We start from the raw sequence: 20,939 nt of genomic DNA on the forward strand, positions 1-20,939 counted from the left end.
GATAACTTTTTGTTGTTCTATTGTTTCAAAACAACCATAAAACAATCACTGCAGTAGCTGGTAACACTTAATTACTAGTTTGTTCATAATTTTGAGTCAAACATTCTATCAAAATTCGATGATTGATGGAAGCAGAAAGGGAAAGTAATTCCAAAGTAATGCGACATGATAACAAAATGCAACTACAAAAATGGGTTTTGGATGCTGTTGCGGAAAGTGCACAAGTTGTGTAAAAGTTGACAGTGTGGATTGCACTGAGCGGTGATTGCTGCAATTTTTTTTTTGTTCTTGAAATGCTTTTGAATGTCGTTTTGTGGTCCATGTAGCAAAAGCATAATAAAAATGGCTGTTTAATCTTTTTCGCTCATTTAAAATTTAATTGGTTTTTATTCAATTTCAATGTTCATGTGAGTTGTAAAAAAAACAAGAAACAACATTCTCTCTGCGCAGCTAAAAAGCATTTTTTTTACCGCAAACATCTCAATCTAAATAAGTTTCCACAGCTGAGAAACTTGTCACTTCAAAGATGGCATTGTTCGGTTCTAGGTATGTGTGCGACCAATTTTTCTTCCAAACTGGGGTTCATGAAATCCCCTCATTGCCCAAAACCGAGAACTGACTAATGTAAACCTGGAGAATGAACTCTGGTTGCCAAAACTTCTTAAGTGAACCTGGATAGGGTGGTTGGGAAAGCAAGCCAGCTTTAAAGCTCACATTAAAGTGATTTTTAAATATTTTCCGTTGATTCGCAATAAACTGAAAGTGACCAGATATATGCAAGTGGCCCGTGTATTAATCTGAATAAGCATATTAGGCCCGGCAGTAGGGTTGCAAAATTCCCGGGAATTTCGGGAATTTTCAAAGCCGAAACTTTCCATGGAAATTTAGGAATTAACAGAATTTTGGGAAATTTTTTCGGAAAATTTATAAAACAATCTTAGTTAGATATTGAAATAGGAAAATAATGGCCTTATACTGTTTAAATTAAAAGTACTATGTATAACTAAAATACTTAAGAACATACAAACACATGGTTTAGTTCATTAACTACAAAAATGAATTATCACCAACCTGTTTTTTTTTACAAACAAAACAACACTGGCTGGTCTGGGCCAAAATATCCTCAGCTTACGGAAGCTTAATCTTTAACATTTGTTGTTTTGTGAGTTACAAAGTCATTATACTAATTCAGGGATCGTCAACCTAGCTCGTCAAAGTAATTCATCTGGCCTGCCACATATTTGACAAAATAGACACGAGTCCATTTCACATACTTTTTGACTATTTTAACTACGTAAGTGCGAAAAAAATTTCCTGCTTCGCGCGAATGATCTTTATACATCCGGTTGGTTTACGTTTTGTAATGTCTTTTCAAAAGATTGGTGCTTTACTGTTGTGGGGTGGAAAGCTGACAAGTGCGTCACTGACAAACGGAAAATGTATTTCAAATTATTTGATCTTATTTTAGCATTATATTATTTTTGGCAGTGTAATAAAAACTTCAAAGTTAAAAAAGAAAATTTAAAAGAAATACAGGTATACAAAAAAAATGGTGGTCACTTCGCTCGCCAGGTACACCCAGACTTAAAAACTTAGCAAATATTGAATTAGATGAACCAATAAAGTTATCGCGTTTCTTCAAAGTAGTTTCATTACACTTTTCTTTAGTAGTATGGATAATGACATGTGGACTCGAATTTTACACCAAACAAACGCTTTTTTTCGCAGTATGTGCCAACACTTTACTGCCTTCTTAAATGTAGTGAGTCACGTCTTCAAGTGCAAAAAATTGATACCCACCTGGATACAGTTGTTTTAACATTTTAATAACACAATTCTTAGTTAACTTATTGTGCGGCCCGCAGAGACCTTTCTAGTTTGGTTTAGGCCCGCAACCACAAAAAGGTTGCCGACCCCTGTACTAGTTGCTGCCGGTTAGCATCTCCTCCTGCTCATCTAGAAATGCTTAAGATCGGTTTTTAATATTTTTTTCTGATTGATGAAATATTTAACAAATGTTTTAAACATAATAAATGCCAAATTTGAAAATTCCCAATATTCCCATTATTCCCGGGTCCTTAAAAATTCCCGGAAAGTTACCAAAATTCCTGGAAACTTTCCACCCCTTTACAACCCTGCGGAAGTATGAAAGGTTGCACACACCTGCTCTCAGGCTCTTTTTTTTCTTTGTTGAGATATGCAATTCATTTGTTGGAGTACATTTATTTTTGGTATAACATCTCAAACTATTTATCTCTATAAAAATGGGCGATTTTGCAGTTCCGCTCCAGACAATCGGCAATTCGTTTAAACCTTTTTTTATTTCACTGACAGCCAAGGTTTTTTTAAGGTTTGGTTTGAGTGACCGCTAAGTAGTTTTAAGAGACTGTTGCGCCCCCGCCGCGACCTGCGCACTGGGGTTTGACCCCTGACCCCATACAATTGCCCGGCGGGACGCAACCGCGCGAGTTCTTGTTGTTTGCAAAAGTTCTGGTCAGATATGCTACCTGTCATAACCACAACTAAAATTCCAATCAAAAGTATATTGTTACAACGAATTAAAACGTTATCAAATAGCATTAGTGAACGTTATTTTCAAGTTAATGTGAGACAGACAGCCACCGCCTATTGCAGCGACTGTCGGCTAAAACTTCGCAAAAGACTTCTCTAGAGAAAAGCCCCAAGCCGTTAAGAAACGACATGTATATAGCCAATACGTAGGAAGAAAAAGAATTAGGCATTACAGCGGCCATTCTAAGGCCAATTTGCAGCGGGAGTCAGACGCCAGCAAAACAAGTGGCTTGTTTTGCAGAACGTGAGAACAACGCCCGCAAGACTGACAGTTATAGATTACGAGATTAAAGGTTACATGTCAAGTTTGAAACGAGGCGAACTGAAGCAGGAAAACACAGGAATTTTACGCACAACAATACGGAAAACTTTGCATCATCAAATATGATATTATGTAACTGAAGAACATATTTGGCAAACGAAAGCTGAAACGCGTAATCTAAAGCCCTATTTAAAAATTCGTAAGATAACTTAATATTAATATGAACTCTAAGATTTGGCTTATGGCAATTAATTAATTTGGGTGTTTAAGTGTTAATAAACACGTAACAGAGACCGCAAGTGTTTCATTTAAATACCAAAAAGTTGCAAGTCCAAAATTTGGGAAACCGCTGGAGAAATTTGGTGGACCGTTTCGGTCCCCCAAAACACCTTAAAAAACCACTGCTGACAGCGAAGTATAACAGTTTAGCGACCACAATTGACCAGAAAAACAATAAATAATGCGGCAAAACACATTTTGGGATGCAAAAGCTTGTTTGTTCACCACAAACCCTGAACTCAATAATATTACGAGATAACTTTAAAAGATTCTGATGATGTTGTCATATATCGAGGTGACCAAATTTTTTATATGTTGCAAATCTTATATGTAAGTTATATGTTACAAATCTGTAACAAGACGTTTAAATACTAGACACAAAATGTTATTTTTAGCAATATTTAGAACACTATTTTTGTTTTACAGGGAAAGGCCTAAATCTGCATATAGTAGTATTATGTCAACGGGCAAACGCTCACAAACTTTGCCAAAAAGTTTTGTGACAACTTCATCTAAATCTTTTGATGCCTCTGTAAGTAAATTTAAACAGCATCGCAAAACCAACTTTGCCTCTAAACGAAACATGTGGGAAAACATGGCACAAGAAAAAGAAGAGTCAAACATAAGACCATCTCCAATTCACTTGTCGACATTGCTTAGTAAAGATCGGAAGAATGAGGAAAGTAATTTCTCAACGCATCTTAATATAAATGATACTGACAATGAAAATACTGAAGTCGAAAAAGAATATTCCAAGGAACTTCAATTAGAAGAAGACCACAAAGTGGATACAACTCTTAAACAGGCTACAAAAGATTCATTTCACTCCGACAAATTTATCAATACTGAGGTAATTTTTTTTTGGTGATATTTATATGTAAAAAAACTAATATAATACACAATTTTGTTTCTATATTGAAAGAGCCTCTAAAGTTAAAGTTTAAATGTCATTAGTTGGGCGATTATTTTTTGACCGGAAAAATAAGAAATTTTGACCTAGAAATAATTTATTTTGACAAAATTGTGACCTATCAGAAATACATAGATTTATACAATGTGTAAAATTTTGACAATAATCGTCCTAGTCATATTTTTTTAAGAAAATGGTGGAAATCCCATCCAAAACTTCACCGCAGCATGACAAGGAAAGATCCACATGGACAGATTCTCTTTTTGATGACATGAAAATATGTATTAATCAACGACCCAGGAGTGAAAAGGGCTTTGGCTTTACGGTGCGAGGTGGTGATGATGGAAAGCCAGTTATCGTGAACACTGTTTGTCCAGGTAGGTTTCCAGCGATGTGCAAAAATTTTTGGCTGTTATTAGGGGTGTTCAAAGTACAACTCTAAGTTTCAAATTTAGAATAACGAATCCAGAATATTGAATCCTAGTTTGTTTTTATTAAATTATTTAACTTGAATTTGTTAGGGGAAGGGATTAATCTTAATGTACCCTTGGCCCACAGTCAAAGCAATAAACCACAAAACAATTTGCTAACATGCATATGTATATTGTAATAAAAAAATAATCTCCCAAATGTTTAACATTCTTAACAACTGATGTAAGTTGAAGCGGTTGTGTAAACTGTTATACATGTCCAGGTTGTTCCCAAAACGTCCTGTTTTTTAAAACATTCTTGTGTGTCAGTTTTGATTTTTTGACTAATGCGATTTGTTATGCAGTTAAACAATAATGTCCTGCAAAAAATACAACTTACTATTGCCAAAAAGCTTAACGATTTTACGCTGTGCATAAGCTCGCTGAAAATATTGGCTTAAGTTGACCTTAGTAACCCTGTAGCGCTTTTTGTCCAAGACCAGCAATTCTTACGAGGGAATGTTAATTTTGCAACGAAACGCAGTTAAGGAAATATGCTTGGTATTACACGTTAAGTCAAGTGATTCCTAAACTTTTTTAGTTCCCGGTACACTTTTAACATAACAACAATGTAAATTTACAATCGCCCTTCAGCTTAACATACGACAAACTATATGTAGATATTTCAATTATTAAGTTTTAATGGATAGTGCGTATTTAAATCTAAGATGACACTTGATTATTAGGCGAATGTTATCGCGAGACGTGAAGTTATTATGTCGCCTGAAAAAATGCTGACACTGCACTACAAGCTACATTTATAGCAAGCACTATAAATGTGTCGCCTCAGCAACAGGGCTTTTTCTAAGCTTGCCATTCATGTATGTACATTTTGGCCCAACCATCGGCGGTAAAATAGTAAATTATATAGGTTCCAATTACCCAAAATAAACAGCAGAATTGGATACAAATCTCATTTGGATTCGAATCCAAGGATTCAATATTCTTCTTTGAACATCCCTCGTTGTTATCAGACGTCAATTATTTTGCTTTCGCTGTTACGATACAGACTTGCACAACTGCAACAACATATTAAACTAGCGTAATATTGCCAGTCGTAAAAAGTCCCACTCACTTAATTTGGCTTTTAGCAATCAAGATGGTATAGTTGCAGTAGAAAAAAAAAACTTATTTCACTAAGCATGTTGTTTAGTAAAATTTGGTTAGGAATAGGTTGCGCTGTGGAAGTGTCACAACAAAAAGTCACTTTTCTAAGGGGTGTCTATAATTGATCCACTCACAATACGTGGTTGGAAAATATTCACCATATATGCTCTTCCACCTTTACAATTTACAGTTTGCGGTAATATCAGTTTCAAAAAACAAAGTGACTACGCTGAGTCCGATTCCGACTCCGCAGCCCTGCTGCTAAGTGCAAGTTTTTCAAATTAATTATCCACCCTGATACATTCCAAACAAAATTAGTTGTTAGTCAATACCGACGTTTCCCAGGTTAAATAGGGTATTTATGAGATTTTCTATTTAATTGAATTTACTAACACTTGACGCAAGGAGACATTTTAAAAAGAGCTATGAATACAGAGAACATGATGCTCATAGTATAACATGAGTTAACAAAGGCTTTCCAAAGACTCGTATCTTAACTGACACTTGCCCTCCAGTGTCCGCTACCCCCCATTTTTGTAAATGCTAATTCCATGTTAACAACCAAAAATAATTGAAATTCTAACCACTATACACCTTGGATTTATTTTATGTTTGCCACACTCATAGTATTTTTAACATGATCACAATAATTTTGTTTTGTTAAAATTAGAAGGGTTAAAAAAGTTATGTCATTTTAAAATTTAAAAGTATTTTGTGCTTGCTGAACCATGAAATTCATCGATTTTTTAGATATATAAACTTCAATCACTCATAACTTTGTCATGGATTGAAGTTTGTGTTTGACATAGATCTTTTTTGAAAGATAATGGCTTGAGGTTTTGTTTGTTAGATGTTTTTAACATTTAAGGCGTGGGTTTATAGGTCATGTATATAAAGGTTAAACATTTGTCTTTTTTAAATCAGTAAAGCAGAATCACATTTTGACACAATATATCTCTAAAACAAACAATTTTCTTGTGTAAGGTGTCTATGGATAACTTTTTACAAGTACTTTCATTTCAATGGGTTTTATTTTTTGTTTCGAGGAATACCACTGTCATATGGTCTGGGTACAATATCAATCTACAAATTGCATTTGTTTCAATATACATTGTATCATTTTTTGATTTTTGGTATATGATACATTTTGGCATTATGTCTGAAACAGTGTTCCCGCTAAGCGCATTTTTTTGAGCATTTGCGCTAAATTTTGGGCACTTGCATGGAAGTGCGCAAGCAAAAAAAAAATCAAAAGTTTTTTTTTTCAAAATTTGACCTCCAGTCGTCTCATGAAGCCGACTTTATCACTATTCTGCAAAGATTATAATATATAATATGTTGGTACCCCTTTTTTACTCCACTAAAGTTTCGAAAAAGTGCCCAAATTAGTTTTATCCGAGCTACTTACGGACAAAAAAGTGCACAAATTAGTTTATACCAGCTACGTGCCGAACAAAAAGTGCCAAAATTTCTTTTATTTGATCTACGTACTACCGAAAAATTGCCTAAATTAGTTTTATTTGAGTTACGAGATGTACATGCGAAGGTGGTTCTTAACTAGGGGAGGCGCTTGTTGATTTAATAATTATTTGAACACTGGGAAAATGCCCAAACTCTGGTGGGCATAAGATAATTTCTGCTCCAGGTTATATAGGATTGTTACTTCACACATTGGGGCCGAAAGCGTTTATATATATAATTATTAAATCAACACACATTATTTGGTTTAGGGTGCTGGTTAGCTTTTGGGGTCGGGTAGGCAAGTATTATTAAATTTAATCTCCTAAACAGATTGTTAAGTCAAATTAGTGCATTGTCCAAGACTTCAAAGTCTAAAAGTCAGGCTTTTTCATCCTTTTCAGCCATAACTTGCTTTTAAGTTTGTAGGTTAACAACTGGAGGAAGCTAAACTATTTTAAAAAGCAAATTTTGGCATAATAGTTTGGAAATGTTATCGTCTATTTTGCTTGTTTTCGATATGCAAGCAAGATGATAGAAAAGAGATAAAAAATAAAAACACTATTTTCTGACAGTAGCTATTTACATAGTTTTTTTATTGTACTACGCTGTAGTAGCCAATTAAATTATACTATAGAACTCTTATATAAAAGACTTGTATATTACAGATAACCACATCAGTCTGAATGGTGTAGCACACATAATTTTCAGTTTTAACTTTCCTAAAACTGTATCATGTGACTTGATTTGATATAACGAGGTGTTTTTGCTATCTTACTGTTAGTGTAAAAATGTTTAAAAAAAAATAATATAATAACATAAAACAATTTGCATTGTTAAAAATCAACCCTAAAATTGTCAAAACATTCAGACCAGCTAAAACTGGCAAACTAAAGGTCCCATAAACAGTAAAACTGAACATGGCTGAATTGAATTTTATCTATACTTATTTGTCTACCAAAGGCCTACTAAATATCTAGTTCTAGTTTAATGGTTGTCACAAATTACAAGCTAAATTTCTGGTATTTTGCTTGCTTATATTTTGACATTTATTCATTTTACGAATATTGGAAATTTTATGCAAAGTTTTGTAATCCCACTATCAGTGTATTATGCACTTCAACTATAAACTGTAATATAAATCCAAAACTCTGGACTTAAAGGTCTAAGTACTAGGGGTAAATATAAACCTTGTTTTTAAGAAACTAATGCAAACCTATTTCTAAAAAATTGACTATTATCAAGTCGCTGTGTGCCCAAACATTGTTTTTATCAAAGAATTCTATAGACATGTTTTTCTCTACCTAAAAGTAGATGTTTATTTTGTAATTACATAGTATTTTCTGTACAAATACATGGCTTATATGCTGTTTTTTTAATTCTCTTATATGCTGTTTTTTTAATTCTCTTGCAAAAAAGCTTTGGTTTAGACACAATAAAACTGTACCTTGTGCACAAATAAAAAAAAATCATTTTAGGTGGTGCAGCTGATGTCTGTCAGTTATGTGTTGGAGATGAAATCTTAGCCATCAATGATGTCTGCCTTGAGACTACTTTAACACAAGATGGCATTGTGCAGCTTATTGTTGATAGTGTCATTACTGGAAACCTCTCCTTAGATATTCGCCGATATGGAAAACCAAAGAAATGTGAGTTTTTCATGCTTTTCATTACCTTCTTTCATGTTTGTGCAAACATATAACTCCAGTTTGATGATAAATCAGTCCATTTATTCTGTGGACCTTTGGATCCCTTCACACTATTCTAGCTACATACTGACAAAAAGTGATCAAATTAACTTTATTTGCACATGAACTATGAAGTTCCCCAATTAGTTTTGTTTAAGCTGTATACAAGTTAGGTTTAATTAAACTACATAATGATTAAAAATACCTAAAATTATTGTTTTTGAGCTACATTCAAATAAAAGAGTGCCCGAATTAATTTCATTGGGACTACTTTCGAATCAAAAAAGTATTCAAATTATTTTTATTTAAGTTATTATAAAGGTTCTTAAAAACGAAAGCTAGAACCTGCTGGGAGCTTGATATTGATAACTAGCAGTCTGAAAGAATCTGAAGAACGAAAAACGTAGGGCCCTATAGACACTTTAACTTGTGTTTGTGATAAAATCTTTGAAGAAAGTATAGTTTGAATACATATTTGACTTCAACATGCTAGCCACAAAATCTTAAATCTTAAAAAGTCTTTGAATGATTAACGTTTTAAAAAGTTTTTGAGGAACCCTATATTTTTTCAGGTTGTTAAATTTATTTTATGTCCAGCTTACGTTGTTTGTTTCAAAACTGCCATAAAAAAACATAGAAAAAATGTTTTTTAATTGTGTTGACCATGGCATTTGTACTGTTTATGTTTTTAAATTGTATTAAAATAACAAAAAGTTATTCAATTTTAAGTCTTAAACCTACAAGTGATCTTTAAATCAGGGGTCGACAACCTACGTCCAGCGGGTCAGATCCGGCCCGCCAGCCTAGAAACAAGTCGATTTCACATACTTTTTGACTATTTGAACTACGTAAGTGCAAAAATTTTCGCGCCTCGCGTTATATGTCCTTTCAGTTTCTGTTTTGCTGCTGTGTTTTTACCAAGATCAACGCTTCTTTGCCGTTGCGCCGTGGAAGGCCGCTAAGTGCTTCACGGAAAACATATTCAAAATGTTGGAGATATATTTTTTAACATTTTTTTATTTTCGGCAATGTAATAAAAATTTGCAAGAAATTTGAAAGAAAATGCCGGAATACCCAATAAAATTCTGCTTGCTCCGCTCGCCACCTGGGCCCTGCCTTAAAAACTAACAAACACTGAGCTCAGATATTAACTTTAAATTTTATCGCGTTCCCTCAAACTAGTTTTATTACACTTTTTATTAGTAGTATGGATGACAACGTGTGAACTCGAATTTTAAACCAAACCAACGCTTTTTTCGCGCTTTGCCCAACACTTTACTGCCTCCGTAAACGTTACAATTAAACGCATTTTAATTGTAAAAACGATCCGAGGCCCGGCTGATTCACAGTTGTTCTAACATTAAAATAACACAATTCTTAGTTATCTTTTTGTTTTTTTTTACTGCCCCATGGGTGGCTTTTAGAAAGAATATATCTCTAGACTTCACAAAATATTTGCCAGCAAACTTACAAAATGCCTTCGCACCAACAGGATCGGACCTAGTTACCTTAGTGACACTGATCTAAAGATGATTTGAAGTTAGGTCAAGCACAGCCATTTTATTCTTATCTGTAGACAAACTCAACTGTGTTGTTTTCCTGGACAGCTCAGGAACATCAGAGTATAATGTCCCGTCACTTTTACCAATGGAATTCACACTGGATTTTGCATCATTCAAACTTTTAGCTATTAAGCAGAGTAAGCATGTTGGCTACATATTGTGTATGGTTTGTGGACTTCTTTAAGAGGCATCCGTTTTGCCAATAAGCACTCAACTTAGCAAATTACACAAGCCAATATTTTAAAAACACCTGTAAATTTACCTTCCAACAAACTTATTTGTTCCCTTACCTGTAAAATAATTAGGCTAAAAAAACGAACAAAGTCTTGGTGACAAAAATAAAACAACAAAAAAAATAAAACGGAATGGTGACAAAAATAAAACAAGCATATTAAAGCGATTGGTGCTTTATTGCTAATAGCTGCGACATGGTAAAGTTAAGTTAAAAAGGTGTAGTACAGCACAAACACGCGTTTATAAATGGACAATGGCGAAATGGGATAAAAAGGTGATCTGCGCGCTTCGATGAACGTGGATGCACATCGGTAGGTTCGCTACAGGACCCTCCTCCAGAAGCGAGCATATGTGAAGCTGCATAGCGTTCCAGGAAAATTTGTCGGGTTGCTTCGTTACGTCAGTTTTGGGAACAGCGACGGCATCGTGACTCTTGAGTACGCCACGCCGGTGACATAGTGATAATGCGGGTTGCATCGACAGTGAAAATATTTGGCGAGCTTGCATAAGATGTCTTGGGAACAGATCCTTTGAAGGGTTTGTGCCTCGTTCGAGACGAGCGTGGAAGAGCTAGTACCAATGGCAGGTAGGTTAGCTTCCATTAGCGGCCTTAAGAACGAAACCCTGTGGATTGGTGCGATGTTCAAGACGTGCATGAAATCAGCAATCGAATATCCTCCGTCATGTGTTGTAGCCACAAGTGACGAGTGTGCCAACGATAAAACGTCTTGAGTAGAGCGGGCATCTACTCCCATGAAACATGTGTTTTTCTGTTCGCCCGAGAAAACATGTTTATAAACAAAGTCGCACTTAGGTACCTACCGAGAATGGGTAGAACATTGAAGAAATGAACTGCCTCTTGATCAGGGGTTCTTAACCTTTTTTGTATGTTTTACCCCTTTACCAAACATGAATATCAGATTTACCCCCCATTATATAAAATAGTTCTCATTTATTAGAAAAAGGAAAGTAACAAATTACATCAGGTATAATCAGGGTTACCATCTGCTCAGACCAAAAAATAAGCATGCTATTTAAAAAAATAAGCACGTTACTGAAGACCAGGGCGAGATTCAGGATTGCGAGGGTGAAATCCACGCTTTCAGGAAAAACGTCATAAAATAAAATAAAAATTTAAAAACACCTACTTTAGTATTCGCAAAACGTACGAGGCACAAAAAATGCGTTTATTTGCTTGAAATTGGCAATTTTACCACTCTTATTTAATGCAAGCTTTGTTAATTTTTTTGCGTCAGAGCGCACATGTACACCTTTTAAAACATTTGTTGCTATAATCTGGATCAAAAAACCTGGTAAATACAAATAATTGAAGTCTCTCACTCCTCCGTCGATGTAAAAGAATAGATAAAGAACACTTATAGAAACAAAAATAAGGCAAACTAAGCACAAACTTCTAAAATAAGTACGTTTCTTAAAAATAAGCACATTTGTGTTTTCTAAGACACTGCACCCAAAAATAAGCACAAATCTTATAAATAAGCACGGTATGGCAACCCTGGGTATAATCAATGCGACGGGTTCCCTTGCTTTTGGCAATGAGTTGTTGTCAAAACATTCCAGTTTGGTCTATTTTTTTCATTTCAGACTGGACAGTTTTGACTAAAAAACGCCAGTTTTTGCTCATCATGATTGGATGAGAATTTGCTAGATGCCTTTTTAAAGGAGCCGGTTTCGTGGTGCTGTTTAAAAATGTTTCCACGCACGAGACACACTGAGGAACAAGATATGTAAATCCAAAATTCAAATAATTTTTCTGGTACTTTCTCTTCTTTTGGGACATGCCATTTTTAAGATTACATTTTTTATTACTTTTACAGACTATAATAATCAGTCAATGAGTTGTTTAAAGCCTTAATCTAACTTGGCCAGTTAAGCCGTACCCAGTGACAAAATTAGGCAATCACATGTAGGCTCATAACCAGCACTGAAATTTCAAAAAGTGTATCGGAACATTCAAAACTGCTCGCAGACACGTTGCCTTAATCCAGTGGTCTCCAATCTTTTAAATAAGCGACCCCAATTTAAATAAGATGTAATCAGAATTTACATTGAGACCTCATTTTGGAGACAATTATAGGCAATGTTAAAACAAGTGCTAGAATGTAGCAGAACGGGAACCTACTTCGCCGGGGAATGTATTCATAATGACAAGTAAAAAAATGTTTTTAGAGATAAGCCTCTTCGCCTGTTTGTGTTTTTAAGTGGATATGCTTTCTAATTTGGCCTGTGGAATGCAACCTCAGAAAACGCGGATGTTTTATTAGAAATCAACAGCATTTGTTATGATGTTACAAATGAGGGACGATTTTAAACATCTCCGTCTACTGTCTATGTTTGACACACTTGTACATGTAGCTTGGTGTGGTTTTAGAAAAAGTGCGACATGTGCTTTAATAAATCAAAAAGCACAAATTTGTTCAAATGTACGTTAAATGATATAACAGCTCTTAGAGCTAAAAATACCAATTTTTATGTAGAAGATGCACTCAGTCACGTTTATTAGTGGGACCTTATTGTAAATAAAACTAAATACATAAATCGTACTAAAACATTACGAATATGGTAAGTGCACAAAAATTTTAGGCGACCTCACTTGGGGTCGCGACCCACAGGTTGGAGACCACTGCCTTAATCTATGCCGTGACTGCCGAAGAACCTCATTTATTCAAACAGCAAATGACGTATTAATGAAGTAACTGAGAGATAAGGATATTGCCAAGAAACTAAAAAAATAATCATTTAGCGAAGCATAACGTTATCGATACAAGGCGATAAAAAATCAATAGGGTACTAGGCTAGCTTAAAAAAAGCAGTTCTAGGAAACTATGCTACCAATACCTACAGCTGGCACTATTTTTCTGTCTCGTCAGCTGATGTGGATATTTTGATTGATAGCTAATTTACCCCCTAAAGTGAGGAAATTTACCCCCAGGGGTAAATTTACCCCAGCTTATGAAAGGCTGCTCTTGATTGTCCAGTCAGTTCAAACGTTGCGCTGCACAGTCCTACCAAAAAAGTGTAAACAACTCAAGCAAAGAGCATCGCGTCTTGGTTGTCCCAAAGTGAAGGCATGCTGGTTAGCTGCTGCGTTCCTATCGGGAAAGCACTGATGCCAAAAGCAGGCGCTCTTCAATTCGGTTGTGTTGGATTTCAAGCCGAATAGCCAAAATCCTTGCTGTGTTTTCCAGAACGTGGGAAGCTTTGTAGAACAGACAAAAGTCATTTAACTGCCTTTGCTTAGACTCAAGTTGTTTAATTTCTTCTTTTGACCTTCAAAAAACGTTTTGACATGGGGTCACCAGTAAAGCGGTTCGTGCTTTATTGCTTATAGCTGGGTCATTCCATTGCTACTGGTACAGTGGTGGCACCCTATGTCATAGATTTTTTTTTAATTTTATATGTATAATCTCTCTGCAATTCTATGAAGAGTGATACCAATTTTACCGAAATTGGTCAAGTACTTTTTGAGATATCAGCGACTGAAAATTGGCCCTTTTTAGGCTTTTTCGTGATCGCTCATGCGTAAAATTTAACTGCAAATTTTGTTTGACCTATTATGAAAGTGTTTTAAATGGTAACTAAAAAATTCCAATGCATATCAGTTCTTCAAAGTAAGCAGATTCTAAAAAGATATATTGTTGTTTGTTTTTGTATCACTACAGGCCACCAAGTGGCTAGTTTCACACATGACTATTTGTGATCAGTCATGCATGACAAAACTTTGATCGGTTATAGCGAAAAATACTCTACTTCGATTTTTCTGCAACTTAGCTTAAATGAAAGGTAATTTTGTTGGCTTTCTAGCTTCCAAATATGAAGTGGGATATTTAAGTAGAAATTACAAAATTTCATTGCTTTGTAATAGATTGCGAAAAAGCTTTATGACGCACTATTATAATGTATAATTATGAAATGTGATTGTCTGGTGCTTCCAAGAAGTCTAAAAACTTATAGAAATCTGCTGGTACAGCAATGCACACTAGAAGCCAATACATAGACCAATAATTTTAATCAATGTATGGCAAAATTGCTATTAATTGTAATGTTTTGCGACTGAAAACTTTATGCACACCCAGCGCACAATACTACTTATACTAACACAGAGGAGGATTCTATACGATGACAAAGAGAAATATATTATACGATGTTAAGTACAAGTATATATGTATATTGGAAGACATCTCATATTCAAGTAACAGACTACCAAGAGCTTAAATCTTTAGCAATGTTATTGCAAAGCACTGCCCCTCATTCAGTTACACCAGGGGCATGAACCTTTTTAACTAAAGGAGCCATAATAGTCAAATATTCTTTTGTGTTTTCATGAGAGCCACAAACATCTAGCTATATGTTGGCAAAAACTAGTAAATTGTGCAAGGCCATTTATTTTGTTCTCATTTAAAGGACAGAACATAATGTGCATTAAATTTAATTAGTTAGGTTAGCACAAATTTGATTACGGAGTTCGGTTAAAAGAATTGGGCCTTTCGAATATAAAGAGATTCGCTAAAAAAAGGAAAAAAAACGCAATTTTATTCAGATCATGCTGAGAAATGATAGCTTACATTTATCTGCAAGCAAGATTCTTTTATCAAAAGGGCCATATGGCCTTACCAAAAGAACCATACATAACTCAGGTTCCCGACCCCTGAGTTCACAGTATTAACTGTACAGTATGTTCTAAACAGCCATTATTACTAAGTACTAATTAATAATACATCTAAAGATCTAACACTCATTAAGGTTGAAAGTTGGTGGAAATAAGCTTCGGTGTGATTTCAAATCAGGACTGAAACTAGCTGCAATTCATACTGCCTCAAGTTACAAAAATTTATAAAGATGTGTGGGACCAGTCACACCACTTTTTTAAAATCAGACTTGGAGATGTGGTATTGTCCTCTTAATGTTAACAAAACATGACATGCAATGTGGCATAAAACATGATTAAATGGAAAAAAGTATTGGTCCTGCTTTTGAGGCCAGTAATGTGTTTTTGTTGCCAAACTTTTTCAACTATTAGTTTTGAAGTGATTCCGGGACATGAAATCAGTTTCTTCCCATTTGCAAGATAGGTTTTAGTCTGGGCCGACTTTGAAAGGTACTATACTACACTATTTGAACCACTGAATGAAGGAGTTATACGACATAAGGACAAGTTGTGACCTTGAATTTGCTGCGCAATCTAAAATTTGTAAAAGCACTACACCACCTTAAATGCCAATGCTTTCTCCTGTTGCTTATGATTCACAAGTTTGTATATGAGCATGACTGGTACATGGGCTGCATAGTCTCTATTGCTAAAGATGATGGTATATATGTCAAGTTGTTACTGCATGCATCCAAAAAGACCTGCTCAATCATATTACTGGCCTCAAAGGCAAGACCAATATTTTTTCCATTGGACCATGTTTTGTGCCAGATTGAATGTCATGTTTTGTTAACATCAAGAGGACAATACCAAATCTCCAAGTCTGATGGAAGCCTGTTTTTTGAAAAGTGGTGTGACTGGTCTCACACATCTTTATAAGTTTTTGTAACTTGAAGCAGAGTGAATTGCAGCTAGGTTCAGTCATGATTTATAATCAAACCAAAGTTTATTTCCATCAAATTTTCAACCTTAATAAGTGATAGATCTTTAGATGTATTATTAGTTATTACTTAGTACTAAGGGTTACTTGGAACATATGGTGCAGTAAGGGCGGTGCTTTGCAATAACATTGCGAAAGATTTAAGCTCTTGGTAGTATGTTACTTGAATATGAGGTGTCTTTCAATATACATATATACTTGTACTTAACATTGTATAGTATATTTCTCTTTGTGATCGTATAGAATCCTCCTCTGTTAGTATAAGTAGTATTGTGCGCTGATTGTGCATAAAGTTTTCAGTCGCAAATCATTAAAATTATTGGCAATTTTCGCATACATTGAGTGAAATTATTTGTCTATGTATTGGCTTCTAGTGTGCATTGCTGTACCAGCAGACTTCTATAAGTTTTTTTGACATCCTGGAAGCACCAGACAATCACATTTCATAATTATACATTATAATAGTGCGTCATAAAGCTTTTTCGCAATCTATTACAAAGCAATGAAATTTTGTAATTTCTACTCAAATATCCCACTTCATATTTGGAGGGTAGAAAGCCAACAAAATTACCTTTCATTTAAGCTAAGTTGCAGAAAAATCGAAGTAGAGTATTTTTCGCTATAACCGATCAAAGTTTTGTCATGCATGACTGATCACAAATAATCATGTGTGAAACTAGCCACTTGGTGGCCTGTAGTGATACAAAAACAAACAACAATATATCTTTTTAGAATCTGCTTACTTCGGAAAACTGATATGCATTGGAATTTTTAAGTTACCATTTAAAACACATTCATAATAGGTCAAACAAAATTTTCAGTTAAATTTTATGCATAAGCGATCAGGAAAAAGCCTAAAAAGAGCCAATTTTCAGTCGCTGATATCTCAAAAAGTACTTGACCAATTTCGGTAAAATTGGTATCACTTTTCATAGAATTGCAGGGAGATTCTACAAATAAAATTAAAAAAAAATCTATGACATATGGTGCCACCACTGTGCCAGTAGCAATGGAATGACCCAGCTGCGATATGGTAAGGTTAAGTTAAAAAGGACTAGTACAGCACAAACACGTGTTTATAAATGTACAATGGCAAAATAGGAAAAGAGGCGATCTGCATGCTTTGATGAATGTGGATGCAGTGTAGCGACTTTTTAGTTATGTTTATGTCACCTATGGTATTATCCTATATTCGTTTGATAAGTAACAAAACCTAAAGTCGCTGTGTGTGTGTTATGTGTGAAAGATAAGCGCTTTTAACTATGACAAACAAGAGTTAGTATTGACGTCAGCATTACACAAACTACTTACAATATTATTGTCAAATCATAACTCGTTACTGCAATAACCACGAGTCAAAACTGTCATATCAGAACCGAATCGTTCTCAAATATATAGTACAAAAGCAACACAATTTAGCAAAGTCTTAACGCTCATAATTCTATTTCTGGCCAAGTTAGTAATTTTGAAACACAAAAAGTCCAGCAGTCACTTATCGACGGGCAGACGAGAAAAGGCCAACAGGAAATTAAGTAAACACACACAGCACTCGGCGCCCAATTATCTCACCCGAGTGACCATTGCTTCGGGCAGCGAATTTCGCTCGCATGCTACAGCCTAAATATAACACGTACGCAAAAAATAGAAAAGAACAAATTTTAACTACATTAACTTCGAAATACAAAAACACTTTAGAATTATCGCCGTCCTAAAACCCTATTTAAAAATTTGCAATAATACCTAATTTAGTAAGAACTTTGAGATTATATGCTTATGACAATTAACAAATTCAGGTGTTTACTGTGTTGATAAACACGTAACATGCACATCTGTAGGTTCACTACAATATTTTAAAATTTTGAAATAGTGCACCTAGTAGTTTGGGAATTTATTTCAATAAAAGGTCATGCTTTTCTTTTGAGGCCCATGTTAACTCTCTTTACCTTCTTTGATGTTCAGCTACATAAAAAATAATTTTTATGCAAATGTTTTTGTTCAGCAAATCCTCTACGTCTTAGCGGCACAAAAGTTGTTATGACACCTGGTGGATTTGTGCAAGTGAGATCAGATTATAAAGGAAAATCACAACTTTCAATAGGAAAAAGGAATGTTGAAGGCACTCATAGCCAAGATGTTGTAAAGGTATATTGAAATCAATAAGTTTATTTTGTTAACTCAAATTTTTTTTTGTTTTTGTCTTTTTCCACCTTTTTTATAAGTTATGTAAAATTTAAAGGGAGTCAGCTCGAAAATGCATTGCGTAACATAGCAGTCTTTCGAATCTATACAAATGTATTTTTACTGAATATTATAAACGTTTTTTATCCTTGATCCCTCAAAAAATCTTGGATCTGCCCCTGCTTGCTGTGTGTGATTCGCATAAAATCGGCAAAGAAGATTATGATCCCAGAAGAATTTTAGCTATGCTTATTTTTTTTATCAAAACAAAGTAATTGCCTTTTCATTAGCAAACGGAATGATTTTTAATTTATCTGATTAAAATGACCGTACCTATTGAAACTATTTTTGAAGATTGCCACACTTGTGCTTCATAAAAAACATCATTTAGTGTGATTGGGTCATTGTTTAATGTATATTAAATGAATTTTGTTCTTTTTATATTTTTGTATTTTATGGGGAACAATGATGATGTTATAAAGGGTCAACAATGTATATAAGTTTGAGAATCACGGAGTGATATAATTAATTGGCTGCAACAAAATAACTTTTTGATGAAGCACACAATAGGCTATCAAGCTGTGGCCACTTGAATATTATTACATATTATATTGCACCTTCCGTTTAAGCATTCTGATGACTATTTGGAGTAAGCGGGGCCAATCACATTTGCTAACATGTCACCTGTTTTCCCCTCCATAAGGTCTCCTGCAAAACAATCATCTCAAACAGCCGACTGAATAAATTTGGGCAAATCTGTATATATACATATAAATCAATTTAGTTGTGATACAAATCTGACTGCTGCAAATCTGTTTTCAGCAATCACAAGTGCCTACATTGCCTTGTCTTTCAAAGGAAGTTGAGGATTTGCCCTCTATGAAAGAGGACATGTCACATAAACAGCAAATATTGAGTCACTCTTCGCCCAAGAAAATCCACTCTTCTGTGTTTTCTGGAACATTTACGTATGTTTTTTTGTGAATTTAACTGAATATATATTTATTTTGATTTTGGCATGCTGGACAAAATAATACACTACATTTTTACTATATGGCCACTTAAAAATTCTAAGATTCTCTAAGATAATCTTTTTAGTACTATTGCCAAAAAAATTAATCTATACATAAAGTATCAAAATAAATGCCACTTTACTATTTTTTGTCACATAAAGTTCATGCCCTATAAAAGGGTTGGGGGTTCGGACATGGGCTCTTAACATTTTGTGCCCCCCCCCCTCCCTGATAGTATTCCACAAAAATAAGCCACAAAGTGTCAGGTGGTCTCTGAAGTTCTAATGTAAAACATTTTGAGTTCATCTGGCAAATAATCAAAATATTATAATGTTCACAGATAGCTCTGTGTCGCTCTGGAGGTTCAGAGGGCCACGAGTGCAAAACCCTTTGATCTTTTTAAAATTGAATCAGAACTGTCAATTTTGTGCCACCCTGCAGTACACAACATAATTTTTACTACTCTGGGTTAATATTGATTTAAAATTTGTGCTTGCCATTTGGGCGAGTGTCTAGTAATAAGCACACAACAAAATGAATGTCGGCATGTCGCCTACAACTATCAGCCTGCCCTGGATTCTGTTTTGAAACTTTTACATAGTTCTTGTCTGGCCGGCCTCACTTATTATATTTCACATTCCAATGTGAAGGAATACCTTTTATTGTAATTGTGTGAAATTGATTTTCCTGGGTTATAGTAATTTGTTGGAAAATCAACAAATGAATAAAATGGATCTGTTAATAACAACAAACATTGCTAAAGGGCATGGGTGTCATTAGCTTTTGCCTGGAGTGAATTGCCCTTGCATTGGCAAGTGGGCGAGTGCAAAATCCCAACTAAGTTCATTTTGGGTAACACCTAACGCATATTGTGAGTGTGTTTTACCATAAATGTATATATATATATATATGTATATATATATATACGTAATTCCTTGTTAAATCCCCTAAAAATTAAAACATGTACCCCACCATTTCTGATTTTTCTAAAACCTTGAGATATAAAATAATGGTTTTCTATTTCAAAACTGAAAAAAAACTTGAATGGTCCACTACTTTCGGTGAAATGATACTTCTGTAAAAGCTTTAAAAACGCACTTTGCTCTGATCATATTCGTGGTTGATAGTAAAGAATTCAAAACTATTATTGTAAACCGGTGTCTTTACTATTATTGTAAACAGTTGTCCTAGTGTCACTTTCCTGAAATACGTAATACTAGGGTTGTTCAGATTTAACTTTTTTTCGAAAATTCATGCTTCCTGCTTGATTTCCCATTATGTGTCACAAAAAAATATGCTATGCAAAAATAAATTGAAATTGGATTGCATTTAGGGGCTCCGCAAGCCCCCCAAAGTTTATTTTACAACATTCGAGATTTTCCCAACGTTATTACGCTTTGTTCGATTGTCAACTAGGCATGCATTATGACCAAGTTTTCGGTAGACGGTAAAATCAGTTAAGACGAAAAAAGTCTTATTCAGGTTTGTAATTTTTTTGTTACAGCGTTCGTAATGCCTTCACTGCTTAGTTTGAGGTATTTCTACTACCAAATCTTACTTTACCAGTTGTCGGCTATATCGATTATAACGGATTCTAA

The 20,939-nt window shown here is 34.6% G+C and overlaps 1 protein-coding gene across 2 annotated transcripts in view; it reads left to right on the top strand.

Annotated features, from left to right (window-relative positions):
- Positions 1 to 20,939, top strand: part of LOC146133016 (LIM domain only protein 7-like) — a 52,163-nt gene that overhangs the window by 19,642 nt on the left and 11,582 nt on the right. Inside the window, exons 6-10 of one of the 2 annotated variants that reach the window (XM_083396731.1) lie at positions 3,539 to 3,962; positions 4,198 to 4,399; positions 8,536 to 8,706; positions 18,150 to 18,292; positions 19,151 to 19,296. In XM_083396731.1, the coding sequence (XP_083252857.1) occupies positions 3,539 to 3,962; positions 4,198 to 4,399; positions 8,536 to 8,706; positions 18,150 to 18,292; positions 19,151 to 19,296 (1,086 nt within the window). The remainder of the gene's footprint in view (positions 1 to 3,538; positions 3,963 to 4,197; positions 4,400 to 8,535; positions 8,707 to 18,149; positions 18,293 to 19,150; positions 19,297 to 20,939) is intronic. The other variant, XM_083396732.1, reaches the window with a different exon arrangement.

This window comes from Ascidiella aspersa, chromosome 9 (genome assembly GCF_963924565.1).
Source record: "Ascidiella aspersa chromosome 9, kaAscAspe10.2, whole genome shotgun sequence".
NCBI lineage: Eukaryota > Metazoa > Chordata > Ascidiacea > Phlebobranchia > Ascidiidae > Ascidiella > Ascidiella aspersa.